Source organism: Entelurus aequoreus, linkage group LG10 (assembly GCF_033978785.1).
Source record: "Entelurus aequoreus isolate RoL-2023_Sb linkage group LG10, RoL_Eaeq_v1.1, whole genome shotgun sequence".
In the NCBI taxonomy this organism is placed as follows: Eukaryota; Metazoa; Chordata; class Actinopteri; order Syngnathiformes; family Syngnathidae; genus Entelurus; species Entelurus aequoreus.
In genome coordinates this window covers 46796391-46822534 of record NC_084740.1, presented here as the reverse complement: position 1 = coordinate 46822534, position 26144 = coordinate 46796391, and the positions used below count along the sequence as shown (strand labels likewise).

Sequence of the window (26144 nt, the reverse complement as noted above, 5' to 3'; positions counted from 1 at the left end):
AAAATTTTGGCGAACTTGCCGCATGTCCCGCTTCACTACAAGCTTTCCCAAGATCCATTAGGACCCTCACGCTTTAATCAGGCTTTGTTACACTTTAACGCCGCTTTGCATGCCGCTTTGCATGCCGCTTTGCATGCCGCTTTGCATGCCGCTTTGCATGCCGCTTTGCATGCCGCTTTGCAGCGCCGTCAAAGCGCCGTTGGTGTGAACCTAGCATTAAAACACTCCACTGTGGGAGCAGTTTGAACATGGAGGGGCAGAGTGTTCCAGAGCTTTTATGCTAGGTTCACACCAACGGCGCTTTGACGGCGCTTTAAAGCGGCATGCAAAGCGGCATGCAAAGCGGCATGCAAAGCGGCATGCAAAGCGGCGTTAAAGCGTAACAAAGCCTGATTAAAGCGTGAGGGTCCTAATGGATCGTGAGAAAGCTTGTAGTGGAGCGGGACATGCGGCAAGTTCGCCAACATTTTTTAAACGGTTTAAAAAAATTATGCGCTCTGTCAAGAATGGAATAAAGCGAAGAGAGCGTATCAAAACGTGACAAAGCCTGACAAAGCTCAGCAAAACTTGACTCAAAGCGTAGGGAATTAACAGATCTTGGTTCAAAGCGCAATAGGAAGTGACTGTGATATTGACTAGTGACATTGAAACTTTATGTAAAACCAACACAGGATTACAAATCCATTCTCTTTTGCATCATTGCCTTTTTTATACGATGATCATTGTTTCTGTACTTCTGCTGTTTGATGTTGCACTTTGACATTACTGTCTATCATTTTTCTGTATGAAAATGTTAATAATAAAGAGAATATGTTACGTTTAAAAGAAATGCCTTTTATTATTGTCAACTAGCATAAGAAATGAAATATAGATATTTATTAAGATGACAAAGAAATAAAATAAATGAAGATATAAAACATAATATAACGGGAAAAAAAAGAGAAATTGAAAAAATAAATGAATATAAAAAATAAAAGAAATGCCTTTTATTATTGTCAACTAGCATAAGAAATGAAAGATAGATTTTTATTAAGATGACAAAGAAATAAAAGAAATGAAGATATAAAACATAATATAACGGAAAAAAAAGAAAAATTGAAAAAATAAATGAATACAAAAAATGTGTGGAAAACAGTATACTGAGTTTTTCACATTTTTTTTAACTTATTTGTTTATCATATTTCTCTTTTTTATTACATTATGTGTTTTATCCTGTATATAATAAAACAAAAAGAGAAATCAAATAAATAGATAAATCTAAAAAAATGTGGGGAAAACTTTAGTATATTGAGTTTTTCACATTTTTTTCTTATTTTTGTTGTAACAATGCACAACAGAGCTTGATAATCATGTCAGAGCCTGATTTAAAGCGTCAGGATGGCATCAAAGCGTAATAAAGTTCAATAAAGCGTAATAAAACTTATCAAAGCGTGATTTAAAGCATATCAAAGCGGGATCAAAGCGGCATCAAATCGTGAGGAACGGTAACAAAGCGGCAACTAATTCGTATCAGAGCGTATCAGAGCGTATCAAAGCATAACATTACTTCGGAGATCGGGATATTCGTGGAAAAATGTACAAAAATGACGGCGCTTTGCTCGCCGCTTTAAAGCGCGGCAAGCGCCATTGGTGTGAACCAGGTATTAGGGTTGACCACAGAGAAGGCCCTGTCTCCCCTGGTTTTAAGTCTGGTCTTGGGCACCACGAGCTGGAGCTGACTCTCGGACCTCAGAGCGCGCGCAGGAGGAATTTGGATGAGGTCCGAGATATACTGAGGTGCCAGTCCATGTAAAGCTTTAAAAACAAACAGCAAGGATTTAAAATCAATTGTAAAATGAACAGGGAGCCAGTGCAAACTCTGAAGAATTGGGGTTATATGCTGGCGTTTCCTGGCCCCTGTTAAAAGTCCTGCTGCCGCGTTCTGGACTAACTGCAACCTGGAGAGAGCTTTTTGGCTAATGCCAGCATAAAGTGCATTGCAGTAGTCCAGGCCACTTGAAATAAAAGCATGCACCACTTGTTCAAAAAGGTTAAAAGATAAAAACAGTTTTACCTTTACTAAAAGACGAAGATGATAAAAACAGGATTTTAAAACGCCATTGACTTGTTTGTCAAGTTTAAAATGGCTGTCTATAGTGACGCCAAGGCTGCTGACTTTGGGACGCACATCATTTTGCAATGGTCCCAAGTCAGTGAGGGCCGGACCAAAAACTGACATTTCCGTTTTTCCCTCATTTATTATTAAAACATTCTGGGCTAACCAAGCCTTGACGTGGCATAGACAGTTGATAAGGGGTGTCAGGGGGCCGTGGCCTATTGAAATTGGCATATAAATTTGGCAGTCATCTGCATAAAAGTGTAATATATATAAATATAATGCCAAAGGAAATTTTAAAAGAACATGAAAACCTCCCACATTCTAAAATACATTATAAAAACGATTAGCATCAATTGGCAAAAATAATATCATGAGTGTAATATTTATTTTGTTTCTTTTTTTTTTCTTTCCTTATGCTACTGTTGTTTCAATACATTGTTAAATATTTGAATATTTTTACGAAAATAAGTGGACAAATTTAATTTTATTTTCAGAATAAGTAAATAGTATATAATAAAATAGTTTTACCGGGGGTGGGAGCTGGTTGTACTTATTTCTCTCGCGAGATCTGGAAAAGAGCTGCTTACTTATTTCTCTCACGAGATCTGGAAGAGAGAGCTGGTTACTTGTTTCTCTCGCGAGATCTGACAAGACTGCGCGCGAAGCAAACACGGCGAGGATAAGGCAAGATGGCGTCTGACGGTGAAGACGTTGTTGCAGTCGTCACAGTTCAGTGTTCTTAATCTGTGCGTCCATGCACACATATATGTCCTTTATTACACTCTATTAAATAGAGTAATAATAACTTTTTGTATATTAGTCTGAGCGCACTTTGATGCTTCTCGAGCTAGCTTTGCTTGCTAGTTAGCTTAGCTTGTTAGCTGCTAACAAAGAAGTGATGAAAACACATCGCTAAGCAGAGATCAAGTGTGAGTGTAAAGTGTTGTGATTGTGTGAAAATGTGCGAAAGAACCATAGCAGAGTACGAGGAGGAACTTTGTCCAACAAAAGAGGAGAAGGAGCGACATCATCAAGTTGTGTTACACACAACAGGTTTGTTTACTTCTTACTCTCACATCTTTACTAACTTTATATTTATTATTAACACTATTCTTCAGTAGATTGTCTATAGGAATATGAATTGTCATGTGAGGATGATGCACTGATTGTTTTATGTTGTTCATAAAAACCAGACAATATTTATGAGGTTGATGTTCCTCTCAGTTTGTAACAATGTGTATCAACATGTTTACACAAAACTAAGACAAAGTCAGAGTCAGTTACCATGGTAACTGACGCTGTAAACCTAGCCTGCTAGCTGGCAGGTTTGACAAGTTATTTATGTGTGTAAAAGCTATACTGACCTGTTATTTCCTTCATATTGGTGCAGCCATTAACCTACTACAACACCTACTACATCCACCTACTCAGTGGCCTAGTGGTTAGAGCAGACCTGGGCATTGTGCGGCCCGCGGGCCGCATCCGGCCCTTTGTACGTCCCTGTCCGGCCAGCGTGAGGCCAATTATAAATTACAAAATAAATTTAAAAAAGCATCTATTTCGAGTGTGCAGTACAACGGTGCTGCTTTTGTTTTGAAAAGCGTTATTTGTATTACTTCCGTGTGGACGTATGCTCCTGCGCGCAGCGGCAATCTCAAATTACAAAATCAATTTAAAAAAACATCTTTGTCGTGCGTGCAATACAACTGTGCTCCTTTTATTTTGAAAAGTGTTATATGTGCGTATGTCCTGTGAGGGAAGGCGCACAGCGACAAGTGATGCCCGGTTATCCCAGAGACGCTAAAAAGAGAAAAGTTGATGACGAATGGCGTGTTTTCAACAAGACATGGACTGCCAAGTAAAGGTAAAGCTGTGTGCTTATTTGTGGTGCACACGTTGCTGTGTTTAAAGAATATAGTGTAACGACCTGCTGAAGTAGATGTTGTCTTCTTGAGTTGCGTAAATGAGGAGTGAGGAGACGTGCGTGTGGAAGGAACGAGATATGTTGAGCTGTGTTAGTATAGCTTGCTCAATAAAAGTTTAAAAAGAGCGTCAGACTTGATGTGCACTTCTTCTGGACGCTACAATTGGTGGCAGAAGTAAAACTTTGCGCATACTGCATGGTTTGTGTGCTACGTCATCGGGAGGTACGTGCCACGTGAGGAGCTCGCCGCAAAGAGAGAGAGAGAGAGAGAGAGAGAGAGCGTTTACAGGTGCAGCCACGCTGCTTGCCACGGGGGGAATTCCGCCCTCAATGAAGACTCCCAGGTTTGATGGCAAGGCGAACTGGGAGGCATTTCATCCCACTTCTGACATCAATTGTAGCGTCCAGAAGAAGTGCACACCAAGTCTGATGCACTTTTTAAACTTTTATTGAGCATGCTATACTAACACAGCTCAACTTATCTCGTTCTTTCCAAAAGGAAAACCAATCCTCACTCCTCATTTCCGCAACAGCAACGCTTCCTCCTTCTTCGCCAATCACCTTACAGGCGTGCTACGTTCACAGCGTTTTCTTATCTGGTTAAATAAAGGTTCTACAACAAAGAGGATGCAGGATAAAGTGACAGAAATTGAAATTTTTGTATTGTAATATACATCAGGAAGTGTTGTGTAAGAAAGTGTTAAAAATAAAACCATCAAAAGCCATCTGCTTTTGTATAAAGATAAGTTAGGTTAAATGAAAATATTATTATTATTATTATCTATCTTACGGTATATCAAAAATAATTTGAGCAAAATTTAATTGAAATATTGTCGGTGTGGCCCTCCAGCAGTGCTCGGGTTGCTCATGCGGCCCCCGGTAAAAATTAATTGCCCACCCCTGGGTTAGAGTGTCCGCCCTGAGATGGGTAGGTTGTGAGTTCAAACCCTGACCCAGTCATACCAAAGACTATAAAAATGGGAGTCATTACTTCCCTGCTTTGCACTCAGCATCAAGGGTTGGAATTGGGGGTTAAATCACCATAAAAAATATTCCCGGGCGCGGCCACCGCTGCTGCTCGCTGCTCCCCTCACCTCCCAGGGTGATGGGTCAAATGCATAGAATAATCTGGCCACACCTAGTGTGTGTGTGACAATCATTGGTACTTTAACTTTTTAATGTGGCAGTGATTGTGGAAAAAACAAAGCCTGATCTAAAGATGACATCTTGATCTCATACCATCTCAAACCAATTGGCCGTTCATTATTAAGTGAAATGTCTTAAAGTCGCTTACATTTGTCTTTAACCAAGCAACACTATGTTTTATCCAGTTACTCGATTAATCGAAAACATTTCCAGTAGAACACTTGATTAATAAAATGTTCAATAGCCACAGCCCTATATTTCATGTATAATTTAATATTTAGCATGTAGGAGTTAAAATGTGTTTTGTTTGTGTCCTGTAGACATCCATCAGCTGATTGGACACCAAGAAGAATGTCTCCCTCATCTGCAGGGGGACAGTTTCACTTTAGAGGATCCACAGCTCTCACATTTTAAAGGGGACAAGGAGTATCCACAGCCCCCCTATTTTAAAGAGGAAGAGGAGGGAGAGTGTCCTGCAGGGCAGGAGGAGGATGATGTCATGACTGTTGTCTCTGTGAAGACTGAAGAGCATGAAGACAAAGCACCTGAGTCCTCACAGCTTCATCACAGTCCAAGTAAGCACAACATCCACATATCATCTAATACAATGTTTGTGACACATCTTCATCCGGGGGCCACATTTATGACTAAAGATGGAGATATACTTGCTTTTTAACACCACCATTTAAAAATGAATGCTCATCAATCATCAACAGTGTAATTGCTGGGGTGTAACCATGTGACCTAGAGGCCGTCCTCCTTACCTCACGTGGTCAAATGAAGGCAAAAATTCAATATGGCTACTGTTTATTTACCTTTAGCAGCACATATGTCAGCATATTTCAAAGGTTTAGTGGTGAAGATTAGGGATGTATACCAAGTACCATTTTTTTTAGTACTGGTTCCTAATTATGTCGTCCATGAGGACCGTGAAGATTCTGGACTAACGACACAACTATTTGTATTTTTAATTCCAGCTGACTGACGTAACTATAACACGTTGTCACATTGAGTTCAGCTGCCGCTGCTACACATTAAAATCAGCTTTGAATAATGACAAATAAGGAAGCAACAACACACAAAAGTGTGATGTGTGTGTTATTGACAAGAAGATGACATAACTGCATTTCACCTTGCACTGCACACATAGTTGACTTCTTTAAAGGCCTACTGAAATGAAATGTTCTTATTTAAACGGGGATAGCAGATCCATTCTATGTGTCATACTTGATCATTTCGCGATATTGCCATATTTTTGCTGAAATTATTTAGTAGAGAACATCGACGATAAAGTTCGCAATTTTTGGTCGCTGATAAAAAAAAGCCTTGTCTGTACCAGAAGTAGCGTGACGTCACAGGTTGTGGAGCGCCTCACATCTGCACATTGTTTACAATCATGGCCAGCAGCAGCGAGAGCGATTCGGACCGAGAAAGCGACGATTACCCCATTAATTTGAGCGAGGATGAAAGATTTGTAGATGAGGAAAGTGAGAGTGAAGGATTAGAGGGCAGTGGAAGCGATTCAGATAGGGAAGATGCTGTGAGAGGCGGGTGGGACCTGATATTCAGCTGGGAATGACTACAACAGTAAATAAACACAATACATATATATACTCTATTAGCCACAACACAACCAGGCTTATATATAATATGCCACAAATTAATCCGCATAACAAACACCTCCCCCCTCGCGTCCATATAACCCACCAATACAACTCAAACACCCGCACAACACACTCAATCCCACAGCCCAAAGTACCGTTCACCTCCGTAAAGTTCATACAGCACATATATTTCCCCAAAGTTACGTACGTGACATGCACATAGCGACACGCACGTACGGGCAAGCGATCAAATGTTTGGAAGCCAAAGCTGCATACTCACGCTAGCGCGTCTGCTATCCAACTCAAATTCCTCCTTGTTGTGTTGCTGCAGCCAGCCGCTAATACACCAATCCCACCTACAGCTTTCTTCTTTGCTGTCTTCATTGTTCATTAAACAAATTTCAAAATATTCACCAACACAGATGTCCAGAATACTGTGGAATTTTGCGATGAAAACAGACGACTTAATAGCTGGCCACAATGGTGTCCCAATATGTCCGCACAATCCGTGACGTCACGCGCAAACGTCATCATACCGAGACGTTTTCAGCAGAATATTTCGCGGGAAATTTAAAATTGCACTTTACTAATCTAACCCGGCCGTATTGGCATGTGTTGCAATGTTAAGATTTCATCATTGATATATAAACTATCAGACTGCGTGGTCGGTAGTAGTGGCTTTCAGTAGGCCTTTAAGACTTCAAATAAACACCTGGTTTTTTTTTTGTTTGTTTTTTGTCTTTATTTAACCAGGTAAAAATCCCATTGATATCAAATATCTCTTTTCCAAGTGAGACCTGGCCAAGAGGGCAGCAGCAAGGTTACATTAAAAACAGTAAACAACACATAAAACATGACATGTACAACATTAAAACTTGCTGACATAACACATGTGCATACAGACAAGGTAGACTGCAATCCTTTCACAGAAGCTTTAAACTCATTCAATGTAACAAGGGTTTGAAGTTGAATATTGGATTGTAGGTTATTCCAAGCCTTCGCTGCTGAAAACCTAAATGCTTTCTTGCCCAGTTCAGTTCTTACTTTGGGGACGACAAATTGCAGAACATTCATTGAAAGAAGATTGTGACTTCCTTGTTTCTTTGTTAAAAGACAAGACAGATAAGATAGGGTGATACCCAGAATGGTTTTGTAGATGAACACATACCAATGATTGAGGCGTTGAGCACATAAAGATGTCCAGTAAACCATTGAGTATAACACACAATGGTGAGTAAGTTAACCATTGAGTATAACACACAATGGTGAGTAAGTTAACCATTGAGTATAACACACAACGATGAGTAAGTTAACCATTGAGTATAACACACAATGGTGAGTAAGTTAACCATTGAGTATAACACACAATGGTGAGTAAGTTAACCACTGAGTATAACACACAATGGTGAGTAAGTTGGTGATGAATCTCAGTGCACCGTGGTACACACTATCCAGCTTGTGGAGACAACCAGCAGTAGCATTCATGTACAACACATCTCCATAGTCAATAACAGGTAAAAAGGTTGTTTCCACCAATTTATGTTTCACAGTAAAAAAAAAAAAAAAAGCAAGACTTGTTTCTATAATAAAATCCCAGTAAAAGTTTCAGGGTTTTTTTTTTTTTACAACATACTGAATGTGCTCCTTAAAACTCAAGTGGTCATCAATTAAAAATCCTAAATATTTAAAAGAAGATACTAACACAATTGTTGCCCATTTCTTGTTCAAATGTTGTCACACAGTGCTGATCTTACACTTTTTGATGTGGTAAAGAACATACACTTTGTTTTCTCTGCATTTAAAAGCAGTTGAAGATAGCAAAGTTGTTCTTGTACTCTGTCAAATGCATCAATCAATCAATCAATCAATGTTTATTTATATAGCCCTAAATCACAAATGTCTCAAAGGGCTGCACAAGCCACAATATTTAAAGGCCTCAGCAGGAGTGGGTGCTGTGCAGTATATGACAGTATCATCAGCGTAGGAATGGAAAGTTGAGTTTGGAATATTCTGTCCAAGATTATTTATGTAAATAGTGAATAATAATGGGCCCAACACAGAACCTTGAGGGACACCCTTTTCCACTTGCAGTACGTCCGAGAAGGAACCTTCTATCTGAACAGCCTGAGTTCTACTTGTGAGGTCATTTGCAAACCATCCAACTGCTTGCTGAGAAAAAGCAATAGCTGAAAGACGTTTAATTAAAATGACATGATCAACAGTATCAAATGCCTTTGAAAAGTCAATAAAGAGGGACAGACAGCACTGCTTCTTGTCAAGAGCTTCAGTTAGATCATTTATAAACTTCATAGCAGCAGTAACAGTACTGTGATTTCTGCCAAAACCTGACTGAAATGGTGACAGAATAAAGTTGGTATCCAAAAAGTCTTTTATCTGTTCACTGATAAGGGATTCAAGCACTTTTGCCAGAACAGAGAGTTTAGAGATCGGTCTGTAATCATTTAGATTACTAGGGTCACCTCCTTTTAATAGGGGGATTACAAGGGCAGATTTCCAATCCAAGGGGATTTCATTTGAAATTAGAGTAAGGTTAAAAATGTGAGTCAGTGGTCCAGCTATAATTTCAGCTGCGGCTCCAACTTATCTGAGCTAGCTGGCTTTCTAGGTTTAAGTTTTTTTAGAGCCCTCATGACCTCTGTTATGGTAAAGGGCGTAAAGTTAAAAACCTGGGTATTTTCAACGGTTATTTCCGGAGTTAGCGGATCTTCAGTAGAGTTGTCAGAATTATAGAGAAAACCAGAGAAAATAAAATGATTATTATAATGACTACCAATTTCACTTCTGTCACTTACTCTGACACCATCAACAAGTATACTAGGTGGGAGATTGACTGAATTACAGCAGCCGGACAAAGATTTGATGATTTTCCAAAACTTCTTTGGGTGTTTGAGGTTTTCAGTTGTTGTGGAGAAATAAAATTCTGAGTTGACTTTCCGAAGGAGAGAGGTAAATGGATTTCTTAATTGTCTAAAATTTAACCAATCTGCTTCTAACCCTGACTTGCGTACCCTGGCCCAAGCAGCATTACGCTCATGCAATACATCTGACAGGTCCGATGTAAACCACTGATTGTCACGTCCTTTAACCCTACATTTTCTAAAAAGGGGCATGTTTGTTCACTATACTCGAGAAGTTTTTGTGAAAATATTTCCAAGCCAAAAAGAGCAATTCTATCCCAATTAAAAAGATGCAAGTCATGTAAAAAAGCTTGCGTCTCAAATAATTTCATATTACGTTTTTCAAGAAGATGAGGCTTGCTTTTAGGAATCCTTGTGTCTCGCACTACTGCAATCACACAATGATCACTCACATCATTCAGAAAAACACCAGATGCAACACATTTAAAGGGCATATTTGTTAGAATTAAGTCAATGAGTGTAGCTTTTTGAGGGCATTTAGGATTAGGTCTTGTAGCTGAGTTAATTAATTGTGTTAAATTTAGAGATTCACACTGTGCTTTCAAAGAGTCAGACACAGATGTGAGCCAGTCCCAGTTCAAATCACTATTTCATTGTATTTCAGTTGAGACAGAAGCTCCACAAGAGTAGATAGGGAATTACTAAGGGCAGATGGAGGCCTATATTACCCCACTACCATAATGTGGTGATTTCTAGCTAATTCAAGTTCAACTGCTAACAGTTCAAGTTATTTACTTACTGATTCAGAGAGCACTAATTTAACATCAAACCTCTGCTTAATATATATGGCCACTCCACCACCTTTTCTTTGTCGGTCAGTACGATAGACATTATAGCCATGAATGTAAATATCTTTATCAAGCACAGATTGTTTAAGCCAAGTTTCAGATAAGACTACAATATCAGCATTTGTTGAGTTTATCCAGATCTTTATCATATCAAGTTTAGGGAGTAAACTCCGAACATTGATATGAATAATCCCAAGACCAGATCTAGTTTTAAAATCCGCAGGTGTAAAACATTGTGTAGGTGTATCAGGGCCTGGATTAGTCTCAACATTTCCTGAGAGCAATAACAATAATATAACTAAACATTTGTGCTTAAAGTTACCATCTTTTGAGTCGGTCTTTAAAGGCCTACTGAAATGATTTTTTTTTATTTAAACGGGGATAGCAGATCTATTCTATGTGTCATACTTGATCATTTCGCGATATTGCCATATTTTTGCTGAAAGGATTTAGTATAGAACAACGACGATAAAGATCGCAACTTTTGGTATCTGATAAAAAAAAGGCTTGCCCCTACTGGAAGTAGCGTGACGTAGTCACTTGAACATACGCAAAGTTCCCTATTGTTTACAATGATGGCCGCATGAAGTGAGAGAGATTCGGACCGAGAAAGCGACGATTTCCCCATTAATTTTAGCGAGGATGAAAGATTTGTGGATGAGTAAAGTGCAAGTGAAGGACTAGTGGGGAGTGGAAGCGATTCAGATAGGGAAGATGCTGTGAAAGGCGGGTGGGACCTGATATTCAGCTGCAAATGACTACAATAATAAATAAACACAAGACATATATATACCGTATTTTCCGCACCATAAGCCGCACCTAAAAAACACAATTTTTCTCAAAAGCAGACAGTGCAGCTAATAACCCGGTGCGCCTTATATATGGATTAATATTAATATTTATTTTCATAAAGTTTAGGTCTCGCAACTACGGTAAACAGCCGCCATCTTTTTTCCCCGTAAAAGAGGAAGCGCTTCTTCTTCTACGGTAAGCAACCGCCCCCATAGAAGAGGAAGCGCTTCTTCTTCTACTGTAAGCAACCGCCAAGGTGAGCACCCGTCCCCGTAGAAGAAGAAGCGCTCGGATATTACGTTTCATTTCATTTGTGTGTTTCTGTAAAGACCACAAAATGTCTCCTACTAAGAGACACGCGTACAAGGTTCCACTGACTTTTGATATTCCCGTGAACCGCACTGTGGATACAACGGGAACACGTACGGTGAATATTCGCACCACAGGGAATGAGAAGTCGTCCTTCACCGTGGTTCTAGCTTGCCATGCTAACGGCCAGAAACTTCCACCCACGGTGACATTCAAAAGGAAGACCTTGCCAAGAGAGAACTTTCCAGCCGGCGTCATCATAAAAGCTAACTCGAAGGGATGGATGGATGAAGAAAAAATGAGCGAAGAGACCGGGTGACTTTTTTCACGCAGCTCCGTCCCTGTTGATCTATGACTGCATGCGCGTCCACATCACAGATGGTGTCAAGAAACAAGTGAAGCACACCGAAGAAGAAGAAATCGAGGGATTTGTGGATGAGTAATAACTTCAGAAAGTGAGCTTTAAATGTTTATTTTGTGTGTTGTGTGACACTAACGTATGAGCAACATTGAGTTATTGATGTTGCTATTGCTCTGCACTATTTTGAGTGTTACTATTTTTGTGATTGCACATTTGCACATTACATTTTGGGAGTGAACAGAGTTGTAGAACGCTGGTTTGTAATATATTATTAAAGTTTGACTGACCTATCTGACTGTTTTTTTGACATTCCCTTTAGCGTAGCGTAGGTGCGGCTAATAACACGGGGCGGCTAATAGGTAAACCAAGTTTTGAAATATGCCATTCATTGAAGGTGCGGCTTACAACACGGGGCGGCTTATGGTGCGGAAAATACGGTACTCTATTAGCCACAACACAACCAGGCTTATATTTAATATGCCACAAATTAATCCTGCATAAAAACACCTAGGTGTTTGTTATGCTAGCTCCTAGCTCCTATGCTAGCTCTTAGCTCCATATAAGCCGCCAATCCAATTCAAACACCTGCACAACACACACAATCACTCAGCCCAAAAGACCGTTCACCTAACCCAAGGTTCATAAAGCTTATATATTTAAACAAAGTAACGTACGTGACACGCACGTACTGGCAAGCGATCAAATGTTTGGAAGCGCAGCTGCTACTCACGGTACCTGATATTCAGCTGGGAATGACTAAAACAGTAAATAAACACAAGACATATCTACTCTATTAGCCACAACACAACCAGGCTTATATTTAATATGCCACAAATTAAAGGCCTACTGAAACCCACTACTACCGACCACGCAGTCTGATAGTTTATATATCAATGATGAAATCTTAACATTATAACACATGCCAATACGGCCGGGTTAACTTATAAAGTGACATTTTAAATTTGCCGCTAAACTTCCGGTTCGAAACGCCTCTGAGGATGACGTATGCGTGTGACGTAGCCCGACGAACACGGGTATGCCTTCCACATTGAAGCCGATACGAAAAAGCTCTGTTTTCATTTCATAATTCCACAGTATTCTGGACATCTGTGTTCGTGAATCTGTTTCAATCATGTTCATTGCATTATGGAGAAGGAAGCCGAGCAAGCAAAGAAGAAAGTTGTCGGTGCGAAATGGACGTATTTTTCGAACGTAGTCAGCCACAACAGTACACAGCCGGCGCTTCTTTGTTTACATTCCCGAAAGATGCAGTCAAGATGGAAGAACTCGGATAACAGAGACTCTAACCAGGAGGACTTTTGATTTGGATACACAGACGCCTGTAGAGAACTGGGACAACACAGACTCTTACCAGGATTACTTTGATTTGGATGACAAAGACGCAGACGTGCTACTGTGAGTATGCAGCTTTGGCTTTTTTTTGCGTATGTACGTAACTTTTTTTAAATATATAAGCTTTATGAACCTTGGGTTAGGTGAACGGTCTTTTGGGCTGAGTGATTGTGTGTGTTGATCATGTGTTTGAATTGTATTGGCGTGTTCTATGGAGCTAGGAGCTAGCAGAGGAGCTAGGAGCTAGCATAACACGTACCGTACCGTACGTGCGCGTCACGTACGTAACTTTTTAAAAATATATAAGCTTTATGAACCTTGGGTTAGGTGAACGGTCTTTTGGGCTGAGTGATTGTGTGTGTTGATCGGGTGTTTGAATTGTATTGGCGTGTTCTATGGAGCTAGGAGCTAGCAGAGGAGCTAGGAGCTAGCATAACAAACACGCAGGTGTTATTATGCAGGATTAATTTGTGGCATATTAAATATAAGCCTGGTTGTGTTGTGGCTAATAGAGTATATATATGTCTTGTGTTTATTTACTGTTGTAGTCATTCCCAGCTGAATATCAGGTACCGTGAGTATGCAGCCTTGGCTGCTAAACATTCGATAACTTGACCGTATGTGCGCGTCACGTACGTAACTTTTAAAAAATATATAAGCTTTATGAACCTTGGGTTAGGTAAACGGTCTTTTGGGCTGAGTGATTGTGTGTGTTGATCAGGTGTTTGAATTGTATTGGCGTGTTCTATGGAGCTAGGAGCTAGCAGAGGAGCTAGGAGCTAGCATAACAAACACGCAGGTGTTTTTATGCAGGATTAATTTGTGGCATATTAAATATAAGCCTGGTTGTGTTGTGGCTAATAGAGTATATATATGTCTTGTGTTTATTTACTGTTGTAGTCATTCCCAGCTGAATATCAGGTCACCCCCGGCTCTCACAGCATCTTCCCTATCTGAATAGCTTCAACTCCCCACTAGTCCTTCACTTGCACTTTACTCATCCACAAATCTTTCATCCTCGCTCAAATTAATGGGGAAATTGTCGCTTTCTCGGTCCGAATCTCTCTCACTTCATGCGGCCATCATTGTAAACAATAGGGAACTTTGCGTATATGTTCAACTGACTACGTCACGCTACTTCCGGTAGGTGCAAGCCTTTTTTTTATCAGATACCAAAAGTTGCAATCTTTATCGTCGTTGTTCTATACTAAATCCTTTCAGCAAAAATATGGCAATATCGCGAAATGATCAAGTATGACACATAGAATAGATCTGCTATCCCCGTTTAAATAAAAAAAATTCATTTCAGTAGGCCTTTAATCCTGCATTAAAACACCTAGGTGTTTGTTATGCTAGCTCTTAGCTCCTATGCTAGCTCCTAGGTCCATAGAACACGCCAATACAATTCAAACACCTGATCAACACACACAATCACTATTGAGACCGTTCACCTAACCCATGGTTCATAAAGCTTATATATGCAAACAAAGTTACGTACGTGACGCGCACGTACGGGCAAGCAATCAAATGTTTGGAAGCCAAAGCTGCATACTCACGGTAGCACGTCTGCGTCTTTGTCATCCAAATCAAAGTAATCCTGGTAAGAGTCTGTGTTGTCCCAGTTCTCTACAGGCGTCTGTGTATCGAAGTCAAAAGTCCTCCTGGTTAGAGTCTCTGTTATCCGAGTTCTTCCATCTTGACTGCATCTTTCGGGAATGTAAACAATGAAACACCGGCTGTGTTGTGTTGCTGCTGACTTCCTTCGCAAAATACGTCCGCTTTGCACCGAGAACTTTCTTCTTTGCTTGCTCGGCTTCTTTCTCCATAATGCAATGAACATGATTGCAACAGATTCACCAACACAGATGTCCAGAATACATCCAGAATGAGATGAAAACAGCTATTTCGTATTGGCTTCAATGTGGAAGCCATACCTGTGTTCTACTGGCTACGTCACGCGCATACGTCATCCTCAGAGGCGTTTCGAACCGGAAGTTTAGCGGGAAATTTAAAATTGCACTTTATAAGTTAACCCGGCCGTATTGGCTTGTGTTGCAATGTTAAGATTTCATCATTGATATATAAACTATCAGACTGCGTGGTCGGTAGTAGTGGCTTTCAGTAGGCCTTTAATCTGTGAAAGTAAGTGCTCACAATAGGGGAGGATGCAGTAATGTTGACGTGATCTCTCAAAACAAGGAAACAATAAGAATGAATGGACTCTACCATAGTATGCAGCCATTTTGTTTTGTCCAAAGTCACAGAAATCTTCAACTGAGATAAGGCCGAGGTTATTTTGTTGCTGCCACTATAATGAAATGTCAAATTATCAAATATGTCAAACTGTGCATCTTGAAGTAGCATAGCTCGTGAGTGGGGGTGACCAGACCCATTTGAGACACCAGTAAAACCACACAAAAGTATAAAACACAATATAATAGTTTGTGACATAGTGAGAGGAGAAGTTCCACTTGTTTCACCACTTTTGAAGATGTTAGCAGACAGGGCTGAAGACTAGCAACCAAGGCCGACGGGTGGAAGCCCGTAGACGAAGCCAATGGCTGGAGGCAAACAGCAGGTTGATGGAAGGCTAGTAGGCAGGTCGATGGTGGAAGGCTAGCAAGCAGGTCGACGGTGGAAGGCTAGCAAGCAGGTCGACGGTGGAAGGCTAGCAGGCAGGTCGATGGTGGACGGCTAGTAGGCAGGTCGATGGTGGAAGGCTGGTAGACAGGCCGATGGTGGAAGGCTAGTAGGCAGGTCGATGGTGGAAGGCTGGTAGACAGGCCGATGGTGGAAGGCTAGTAGGCAGGCTGATGGTGGAAGGCTGGCAAGCAGGCCGATAGTGGAAGGCTTGTAGGCAGGTTGATGGTGGAAGGCTTGTAGGCAGGTTGATGGTGGAAGGCTAGCAGGCAGGTCGATGGTGGAAGGCTAGCAGGCAGGTCGATGGTGGAAGGCTAGCAGGCAAGTCGATGGTGGAAGGCTAGCAGGCAGGTCGATGGTGGAAGGCTAGCAGGCAGGTCGATGGTGGAAGGCTAGCAGGCAGGTCGATGGTGGAAGGCTAGCAGGCAGGCCAATGGTGGAAGGCTGGTAGACAGGCCGATGGTGGAAGGCTAGTAGGCAGGCCGATGGTGGAAGGCTAGCAGGCAGGCCGATGGTGGAAGGCTAGCAGGCAGGCCGATGGTGGAAGGCTAGCAGACAGGCCGATGGTGGAAGGCTAGCAGGCAGGCCGATGGTGGAAGGCTAGCAGACAGGTCGATGGTGGAAGGCTAGCAGGCAGGTCGATGGTGGAAGGCTAGCAGGCAGGTCGATGGTGGAAGGCTAGTAGGCAGGCCGATGGTGGAAGGCTAGTAGGCAGGCCGATGATGGAAGGCTAGCAGGCAAGCCAATGGTGGAAGGCTAGCAGACAGGCCGATGGTGGAAGGCTAGCAGGCAGGCCAATGGTGGAAGGCTAGTAGGCAGGTTGATGGTGGAAGGCTTGTAGGCAGGTTGATGGTGGAAGGCTAGCAGGCAGGTCGATGGTGGAAGGCTAGCAGGCAGGTCGATGGTGGAAGGCTAGCAGGCAGGTCGATGGTGGAAGGCTAGCAGGCAGGTCGATGGTGGAAGGCTAGTAGGCAGGTCGATGGTGGAAGGCTAGTGGCGCGGTTGGTAGAGTGACCGTGCCTGAGGGTTCCTGGTTCATTCCCCACCTTCTACCAACCTAGTCACGTCTGTTGTGTCCTTGAGCAGGACACTTCACCCTTGCTCCTGATGGGTCGTGGTAAGCGCCTTGCGTGGCAGATCCCGCCATCAGTGTGTGAATGAGATGGGATGAGTTTGCTAAATACAAAAATTAGTCGACATTTTTGAATGAAAGAAACTGCTGTTCTAAATGTGTCCTCTAGATGTCGCAATAGCAATTATTTGTATCTTTGTAGATGATGCTACATATGTAAAACACAACTAAAACACATGATGTTAGCGCATCAGTCGGGGAAAATGAGCAAACTACATTAATAACATTCTGTAATTTGATTTTGATATTATTTATTTATCTTGATAGATTGAAAATGAACACCAATGAGTTGACTGATGAACATTATCACATATTTGATTCTGAATGTGTAAAAAAGGACAACTAAAGATAGAATACTATTGTATGTAAAAAAAAAAAAAAACAGCAACATGATTTGTACATTTTCAGAATGTGTTTGTTCTATTTTTAAACAAAGAAAACAATCTGCAGTTGTCTTTATTTTTACATTATCTTGCCCTAATTTTACCAGTCCGGCCAACTTGGAGTAAATCTTCCTCCATGTGGCCCCCCATCTAAAATTAGTTTAAACACCCCTGGCCGAGTTCTTCCTGCGAAAAGCAGATACGAGAAAAAAATCTAATTATGAAACGGAATAGATCCCTAAAGATTTGTTGAGTAATATCAAGGATTATCCGTCGGTGGCGTTCCCAGACATGTGGAACTATCTTGAGTTCCAGACGTCATTCTAAGTTTAGAGATAAAGTTTAGGTATCATAGACCGAATACAGAATAAAATATTTACACACTTTATATCGGTGAGTGTAAAGTTAAGAATGCCTCAATCAATGCTGCCTTGTACTTGTAAAACAAACTTGCTCCTCATCAAATTTCCAAGTCTGTTTTTGTACTCACTTTTGAATTAATTTTAGTGGCTGGGACAAAAAGAAGTATTTCCCGTGTTTGTATTGGTTGTTTTGCTACACACTTTTAACACAACACACGAAAGAACACAAATATGTCATTGTGTTAACAGTGTCAGTCCAAAACTATTTCTATTCTCTCTTTATCTTATTTACTTATTTACCCAACAGACGTTCAACAGCCCCTTCACATTAAAGAGGAAGATGATGATCCACAGCCCACTTACATTAAAGAGGAAGAGGAGGATCCACAGCCCACCCACATGAAAGAGGAAGAGGAGGATCCACACATGAAAGAGGAAGAGGAGGGAGGGTGTGTTGTAGGGCAGGAGGAGGATGATGTCAGCAAGTTTCCACTGACTGTTGTCTCTGTGAAGACTGAAGAGCATGAAGACAAAGCACCTCAGTCCTCACAGCTTCATCACAGTCCAAGTAAGCACATATCATTTTATTCTCAGGGCATTCAATCCATCACAACTGGACTGTTCACTTTGTCTTAGAAGACTCATCCAAGTAGGCTTCATCACTTCATGCTCATACACTTCAAGTCTTAAATCTAATCATTGGAATTTAGAGGGGAACTGCACTTTTTGGGGGAATTTTTCTATCGTTCACAATCATTATGAAAGACATGAGGGTGGATATATAAATTTTTTAAAAATAATCACATTCTAAGTAGGGCTGGGCGATATGGCCTTTTATTAATATGTGGATACTGTATGTTGATATGTTTAGGACATGTCACGACAACAAACCGGTTTCGAGTATCATCCCTAGTCACGATACACCATATATATGTGGATATGTTTAGGCCATGTCACGATACACCATATATATGTGGATATGTTTAGTCCAGTGTTTCCCACAGATTCATTTATTTGTGGCGGCCTGCCACCAAAGAATTAAGGCCGCCACAAAAAAAAATATATCTACCACCACGAACGGTTTTCTGTTTATTTGTTACTGACTGTGGCAGGACACCTCTGCCTCTGTTTCACTTTATGTTGCTGGTAAATAATATGGTTGTAGTAGTAGGCTAAAGTTAAATTATTTAGTATGCACTAATTAAAGGGGCAGAGCTTTAAGAGACATTTTAGCTTTTATATTTTTATAAGATATATTTTTTGTAAGAACCACAATTAATAAATATATTTCAGTGAATAACTTATTGTTCAAATCTGTATATAAATATGTACATAAAGTGTTGTAATTATATTGTAAAATGGATGGATGGATGGATGGATAAAACAAAACTGTTATTATTAATTAGTAAGTATAAATTTTTTGAGCCTTTTTAGAGAAAATCATATCATTGTAGTAAATTATGCAAATTACTCAACAATGTCATGGTGACCACGCCCATAGCCACGCCCCCACCGCCACAGGTATCTTGGCAGTTTATGGGAAACACTGTAGGCCATGTCACGATACACCATATATATGTGGATATGTTTAGTCCATGTCACGATACACCATATATATGTGGATATGTTTAGTCCATGTCATGATACACCATATATATGTGGATATGTTTAGTCCATGTCACGATACACCATATATATGTGGATATGTTTAGTCCATGTCACGATACACCATGTATATGTGGATATGTTTAGTCCATGTCACGATACACCATATATATGTGGATATGTTTAGTCCATGTCACGATACACCATATATACTGTATGTGGATAAGTTTAGTCCATGTCACGATACACCATGTATACTTTATGTCGATAAGTTTAGGCCATGTCACGATACATAATGTATATGTGGATATGTTTAGGCCATGTCATGATACACCATATATATGTGGATATGTTTAGGCCATGTCACGATACACCATATATATGTGGATATGTTTAGGCCATGTCACGATACACCATATATATGTGGATATGTTTAGTCCATGTCACGATACACCATATATATGTGGATATGTTTAGTCCATGTCACGATTAGGGATGATGTTTGATAAGAAATTATCGAGTTCGAGCCTACTATCGAATCCTCTTATCGAACCGATTCCTTATCGATTCTCTTATCGAGTCCAGATAGGTTGTTGTATATGGAAAAAAACACACAATATTTGGTTTAACAAAAGCTCACTTTTATTGTATAAGAAAAAAATAAAATCTAATAAATAAATAAATATTGACTGTTACCCCCCTAAAAAAATAAAATAAAATAAATAAATATTGACTGTTGTAACCCAAAGTATATTAAGTGGGATTTTTCTGAAAAACAAATATATACAGTAACACAAAAACAACCTGTCTCTGTGATCTGTTATGATCCGCTGCCCGGATCATATTTCTGTTTACGTTTTCTAGTCACTTGTGTTTTTCTGTTAGTCTTGATCTCTTTCTAGTTCCTGTTTAAGCACTTCTGAGTTTGGTTACCATAGTTACTGATTACTTTCACGTGCCGCGGGTGTTCCTTACGCGCACCTGTGTTTCATTACTGTCATTATATAAGCCTGCCTTTCCATTCAGTCTGTCTTGCATCGTAGTTTGTTTTCTCACAACAGTTGACGACTTTTGTTTCCTGCTCTTTAGCTGCTAGTTTCCACACTAGGCTATTTTGGCTTGCTAGCTCCCACGCTAGTCCTTTAGTTTGGTACCTTAAGTGCTATGAGCACGTTTTTCTTTGTTCCTGTCTGATTTATGTTTAAATAAATCATTCTTTACCTGCAAGCTGTGTCCGAAGCCCGATCTGCATCCCTGAGAGAACCACTTCGCATTACCATGCGACCCGGTCGTCACATGATCACTATAGGTGTATAAATAATAATATAGTGTTAAATAAAATCAGTCCCTTGGGCACAAAACTTAAAATAACACAGCTCCCCAAAAAGTGCACTTCTGCTGCTATTTGACATAACTGTTTGCTATGATGCTTTGAAATTTTTGCACTTTATTTATTGAAAGAAAATTCTATGAAGAGAAAAGTTGTTTGCAAATGTGGTTACAATGCTAAAAAATGAAAAGTTAAAGCTAAAAAAAGAAATACACTTTGAGTTAAAATCTTTCTTTATAGGGGAAAAGATGTGATGTTATGGGCTAGGGAAAATAACAACTACACTACCCAGCATGCAACAAGAGTGACGAGCATGCGCGGTAGCACCGAAAAGTGTTGTTGCATGTCACCACCGGCAGCTGAGAATGAGGTTATGAGCACGCTGTGAAAGTAAACGTCAAGAACTCAGCCAACACGCCTCGTCTGCATTATTTATAATTAGACAGACAACACATAAGTGTGATTTTGTTTTGTTTACAAGGAAAGAAAAACAAAAGTTAAAAAAGGGAGATGTCATATATATGTACTATGTGCTGCGGTTGCTTTGAGTTGCGACAGCTGCCGTAAAGGAGGTGCGTTGCTAGCCTGGTTGCTATGTTTCCGGTTGGTCGTAAAAGTGTTCGTCATGTGTTTGTACCCTGCTCAAATCTCTCAGTAAAGTTATTCATTGGATTATACCTTTTGTTTTTAACTTTATTACACCTTGGAGCGCGGTCCATTGTTTTTCCTGCTTTCCCTATCTGCGCCTAATGACTGAGCTACGTGACGTCCCGTCCCGGGACGGGATTCGTTCCGAGGGATTCGAATAAAGAACCAACTCTTTTTCTTTACTATAGTGGTCTCGATAACGGGTACCGGTTCTCAAAAAGGGATGTGAGTCCGAGGACTCGGTTCTTTTCTTATCGAACAACCGGGAAAACCGGTTTCGAGTATCATCCCTAGTCACGATACACCATATATATGTGGATATGTTTAGGCCATGTCACGATACACCATATATATGTGGATATGTTTAGGCCATGTCACGATACACCATATATATGTGGATATGTTTAGTCCATGTCACGATACACCATATATATGTGGATATGTTTAGGCCATGTTACGATACACCATATATATGTGGATATGTTTAGGCCATGTCACGATACACCATATATATGTGGATATGTTTAGTCCATGTCACGATACACCATATATATGTGGATATGTTTAGTCCATGTCACGATACACCATATATATGTGGATATGTTTAGTCCATGTCACGATACACCATATATATGTGGATATGTTTAGTCCATGTCACGATACACCATATATATGTGGATATGTTTAGTCCATGTCACGATACACCATATATATGTGGATATGTTTAGGCCATGTCACGATACACCATATATATGTGGATATGTTTAGTCCATGTCACGATACACCATATATATGTGGATATGTTTAGGCCATGTCACGATACACCATATATATGTGGATATGTTTAGTCCATGTCACGATACACCATATATATGTGGATATGTTTAGGCCATGTCACGATACACCATATATATACGTGGATATGTTTAGGCCATGTCACGATACACCATATATATGTGGATATGTTTAGGCCATGTTACGATACACCATATATATGTGGATATGTTTAGGCCATGTCACGATACACCATATATATGTGGATATGTTTAGGCCATGTCACGATACACCATATATATGTGGATATGTTTAGGCCATGTCACGATACATAATGTATATGTGGATATGTTTAGGCCATGTCACGATACACCATATATATGTGGATATGTTTAGGCCATGTCACGATACACCATATATATGTGGATATGTTTAGGCCATGTCACGATACACCATATATATGTGGATATGTTTAGTCCATGTCACGATACACCATATATATAGGTGGATATGTTTAGTCCATGTCACGATACACCATATATATAGGTGGATATGTTTAGTCCATGTCACGATACACCATATATATGTGGATATGTTTAGGCCATGTCACGATACACCATATATATGTGGATATGTTTAGGCCATGTCACGATACACCATATATATGTGGATATGTTTAGGCCATGTCACGATACACCATATATATGTGGATATGTTTAGGCCATGTCACGATACACCATATATATGTGGATATGTTTAGGCCATGTCACGATACATAATGTATATGTGGATGTGTTTAGGCCATTACACGATACACCATATATATGTGGATATGTTTAGTCCATGTCACGATACACCATATATATGTGGATATGTTTAGGCCATGTCACGATACACGATATATACGTGGATTTGTTTAGTCCATGTCACGATACACCATATATATGTGGATATGTTTAGACCATGTCACGATACACCATATATATGTGGATATGTTTAGGCCACGTCACGATACACCATATATATGTGGATATGTTTAGACCATGTCACGATACACCATATATATGTGGATATGTTTAGGCCATGTCACGATACACCATATATATGTGGATATGTTTAGGCCATGTCACGATACACCATATATATGTGGATATGTTTAGGCCATGTCACGATACACCATATATATGTGGATATGTTTAGGCCATGTCACGATACACCATATACATGTGGATATGTTTAGGCCATGTCACGATACACCATATATATGTGGATATGTTTAGGCCATGTCACGATACACCATATATATGTGGATATGTTTAGACCATGTCACGATACACCATATATATGTGGATATGTTTAGTCCATGTCACGATACACCATATATATGTGGATATGTTTAGGCCATGTCACGATACACCATATATATGTGGATATGTTTAGGCCATGTCACGATACACCATATATATGTGGATATGTTTAGGCCATGTCACGATACACCATATATATGTGGATATTTTGCCTTAGCCTTGAATGAACACTTGATGCATATAATCACAGCAGTATGATGATTCTATGTGTCTACATTAAAACATTCTTCTTCATTCTGCATTAATATATGCTACATTTAAACTTTCATGCAGAGAGGGAAACCACAACTAAGTCAATTTAGCAAAAGTGTATTTATTAAACAGTTATTAAGCAGTGGCACAAACATTCATGTCATTTCAAAAGAGAAAGTGCAAGATTGTCAGAGACATTTTAAAACAAGCTATTAGTGCACTTTTGTGCATGATGTCACTAATATGACATATCAAAACAACACTAAATTAAAGTGCACTTTTTGTACAGAAGGCCACTACAATACTTTAAAACAAATAAAGTGCACTTTTGTGCATGATGTCACACAAGATATTTCAATAAGTGTCAAATAAAAATGAGCTGCATAATAGGACATCAAATAGTGTATGTCCTTCACTATGTGGTAGGTTCCTGCGGACGTTATCTCCTTCTGTTGTTGACTATTTGTTTCATACGGTGTTGATGTGGAAATGGTTGCTTGGGCATTTTGTGGGTGTGGCACTGAACGGAGATGTTGACATGCAGAGTTTCAAGCACTCCTCATTCTCTAGCGGGTGACTTTTCAAAGGATGCTACATTAGCAGTGCTGCTACTTTTTTTAGCAACGCTTTTGCCGCATACTTGTTCACCATCTACCCGCTTGAAGCCAAACCACCGCCAGACGATGGACCCCCTGCTGTTTGTCTTGGGAATTAATTATTCCTTCATTTGTTACCAGATTGGCACCTTCTTTCTCTCGTATTACCACTAGCACCACAGCTAACGTTACCATGCCGCTACCTGTCTGCTCCGTGAGAGCGTATGACGTTGCACACGTGACAGTATGTGACGTATGTAAGAAGGTGCGCTTGTTTTATGTCTCTGTGAGAAGGAGACACAAGAAAGAGTGAGAAGAGCCTGTAGGGCAGGAGTCACCAATGCGGTGCCCGCGGGCACCAGGTCGCCCGTAAGGACCAGATGAGTCACCCGCTGGCCTGTTCTAAAAATAGCTCAAATAGCAGCACTTACCAGTGAGCTGCCTCTATTTTTAAATTTTATTTATTTACTAGTGTGACAGTCCTAACTGTCGTGCGGGTTCTCAGGACCATCCAGGGAAGACATTGTCGTGAGACGGTTTAGACTTCTTTATCATTTCAATCACAGAGTCTTTTGCATGCTTTTCAGCAGCTGCCTTATTTCTCACGTGAGCACACGAAGGGTTTCCTTCCGTCTGCCGTCTGCTTTTCAGCAGCACGTCGCCGTCGTTTGCGTGGCAGCAGAGGATGGATTCCTCCCGTCCGCCGTCTTTCTCCGTCTCCTCTCTTGATGCACCCTTTTATACGGTCCAAAATGGTGATTGCACTGTCCACAGCTGCGCGGGCCACGCACCTTATGCTGATTGCGGCGTCGCTCCCAGCGTGTCCCGCCTTGCCGATCGCTCGTCCACGCCTCCTCGCCGCCATCTTGGAGCGGGCGCCGTTGGTCCGCCGGCCCTGCCTCCCCACAACTAGCAAACTGGTCTCGCTTTGCTTGACATTTTTAATTCTAAGAGAGACAAAACTCAAATAGAATTTGAAAATCCAAGAAAATATTTTAAAGACTTGGTCTTCACTTGTTTAAATAAATTCTTTTTTTTTTTTTACTTTGCTTCTTATAACTTTCAGAAAGACAATTTTAGAGAAAAAATACAACCTTAAAAATGATTTTAGGATTTTTTAACACATATACCTTTTTACCTTTTAAATTTCTTCCTCTTCTTTCCTGACAATTTAAATCAATGTTCAAGTAATTTTTTAATTTTTATTGTAAAGAATAATATCCATCCATTTTCTACCGCTTATTCCCTTCGGGGTCGCGGGGGGCGCTGGAGCCTATCTCAGCTACAATTGGGCGGAAGGTGGGGTACACCCTGGACAAGTCGCCACCTCATCGCAGGGCCAACACAGATAGACAGACAACATTCACACTCACATTCACACACTAGGGCCAATTTAGTGTTGCCAATCAACTTATCCCCAGGTGGATGTCTTTGGAGGTGGAAAGAAGCCGGAGTATCCGGAGGAAACCCATGCAGTCACGGGGAGAACATGCAAACTCCACACAGAAAGATCCCGAGGCCGGGATTGAACTCAAGACTACTCAGGACCTTCGTATTGTGAGGCAGACGCACTAACCCCTCTACCCACTGTGCTGCCTGTAAAGAATAATAAATACATTTTAATTTAATTCTTCATTTTAGCTTCTGTTTTTTCGACGAAGAACATTTGTGAAATATTTCTTCAAATTTATTATGATTAAAATTTAAAAAAAATATTCTGTCAAATCTAGAAAATCTGTAGAATCAAATTTAAATCTTATTTCAAAGTCTTTTGAATTTTTAAATTTTTGTTCTGGAAAAT

At 40.3% G+C, this 26144-nt stretch overlaps 1 protein-coding gene across 3 annotated transcripts in view; it reads left to right on the top strand.

Annotated features, from left to right (window-relative positions):
- LOC133658699 (zinc finger protein 25-like) overlaps nucleotides 1-26144 on the top strand; it is a 196459-nt gene that overhangs the window by 144126 nt on the left and 26189 nt on the right. Inside the window, exons 1-3 of one of the 3 annotated variants that reach the window (XM_062061034.1) lie at nucleotides 2549-3151; nucleotides 5489-5743; nucleotides 18139-18399. In XM_062061034.1, coding sequence (XP_061917018.1) covers nucleotides 3058-3151; nucleotides 5489-5743; nucleotides 18139-18399 — 610 coding nt within the window. In that variant the 5' untranslated portion in view covers nucleotides 2549-3057. Of the gene's footprint in view, nucleotides 1-2548; nucleotides 3152-5488; nucleotides 5744-18138; nucleotides 18400-26144 lie in introns of those variants that run through there. The other 2 variants (XM_062061033.1, XM_062061032.1) reach the window with 2 other exon arrangements.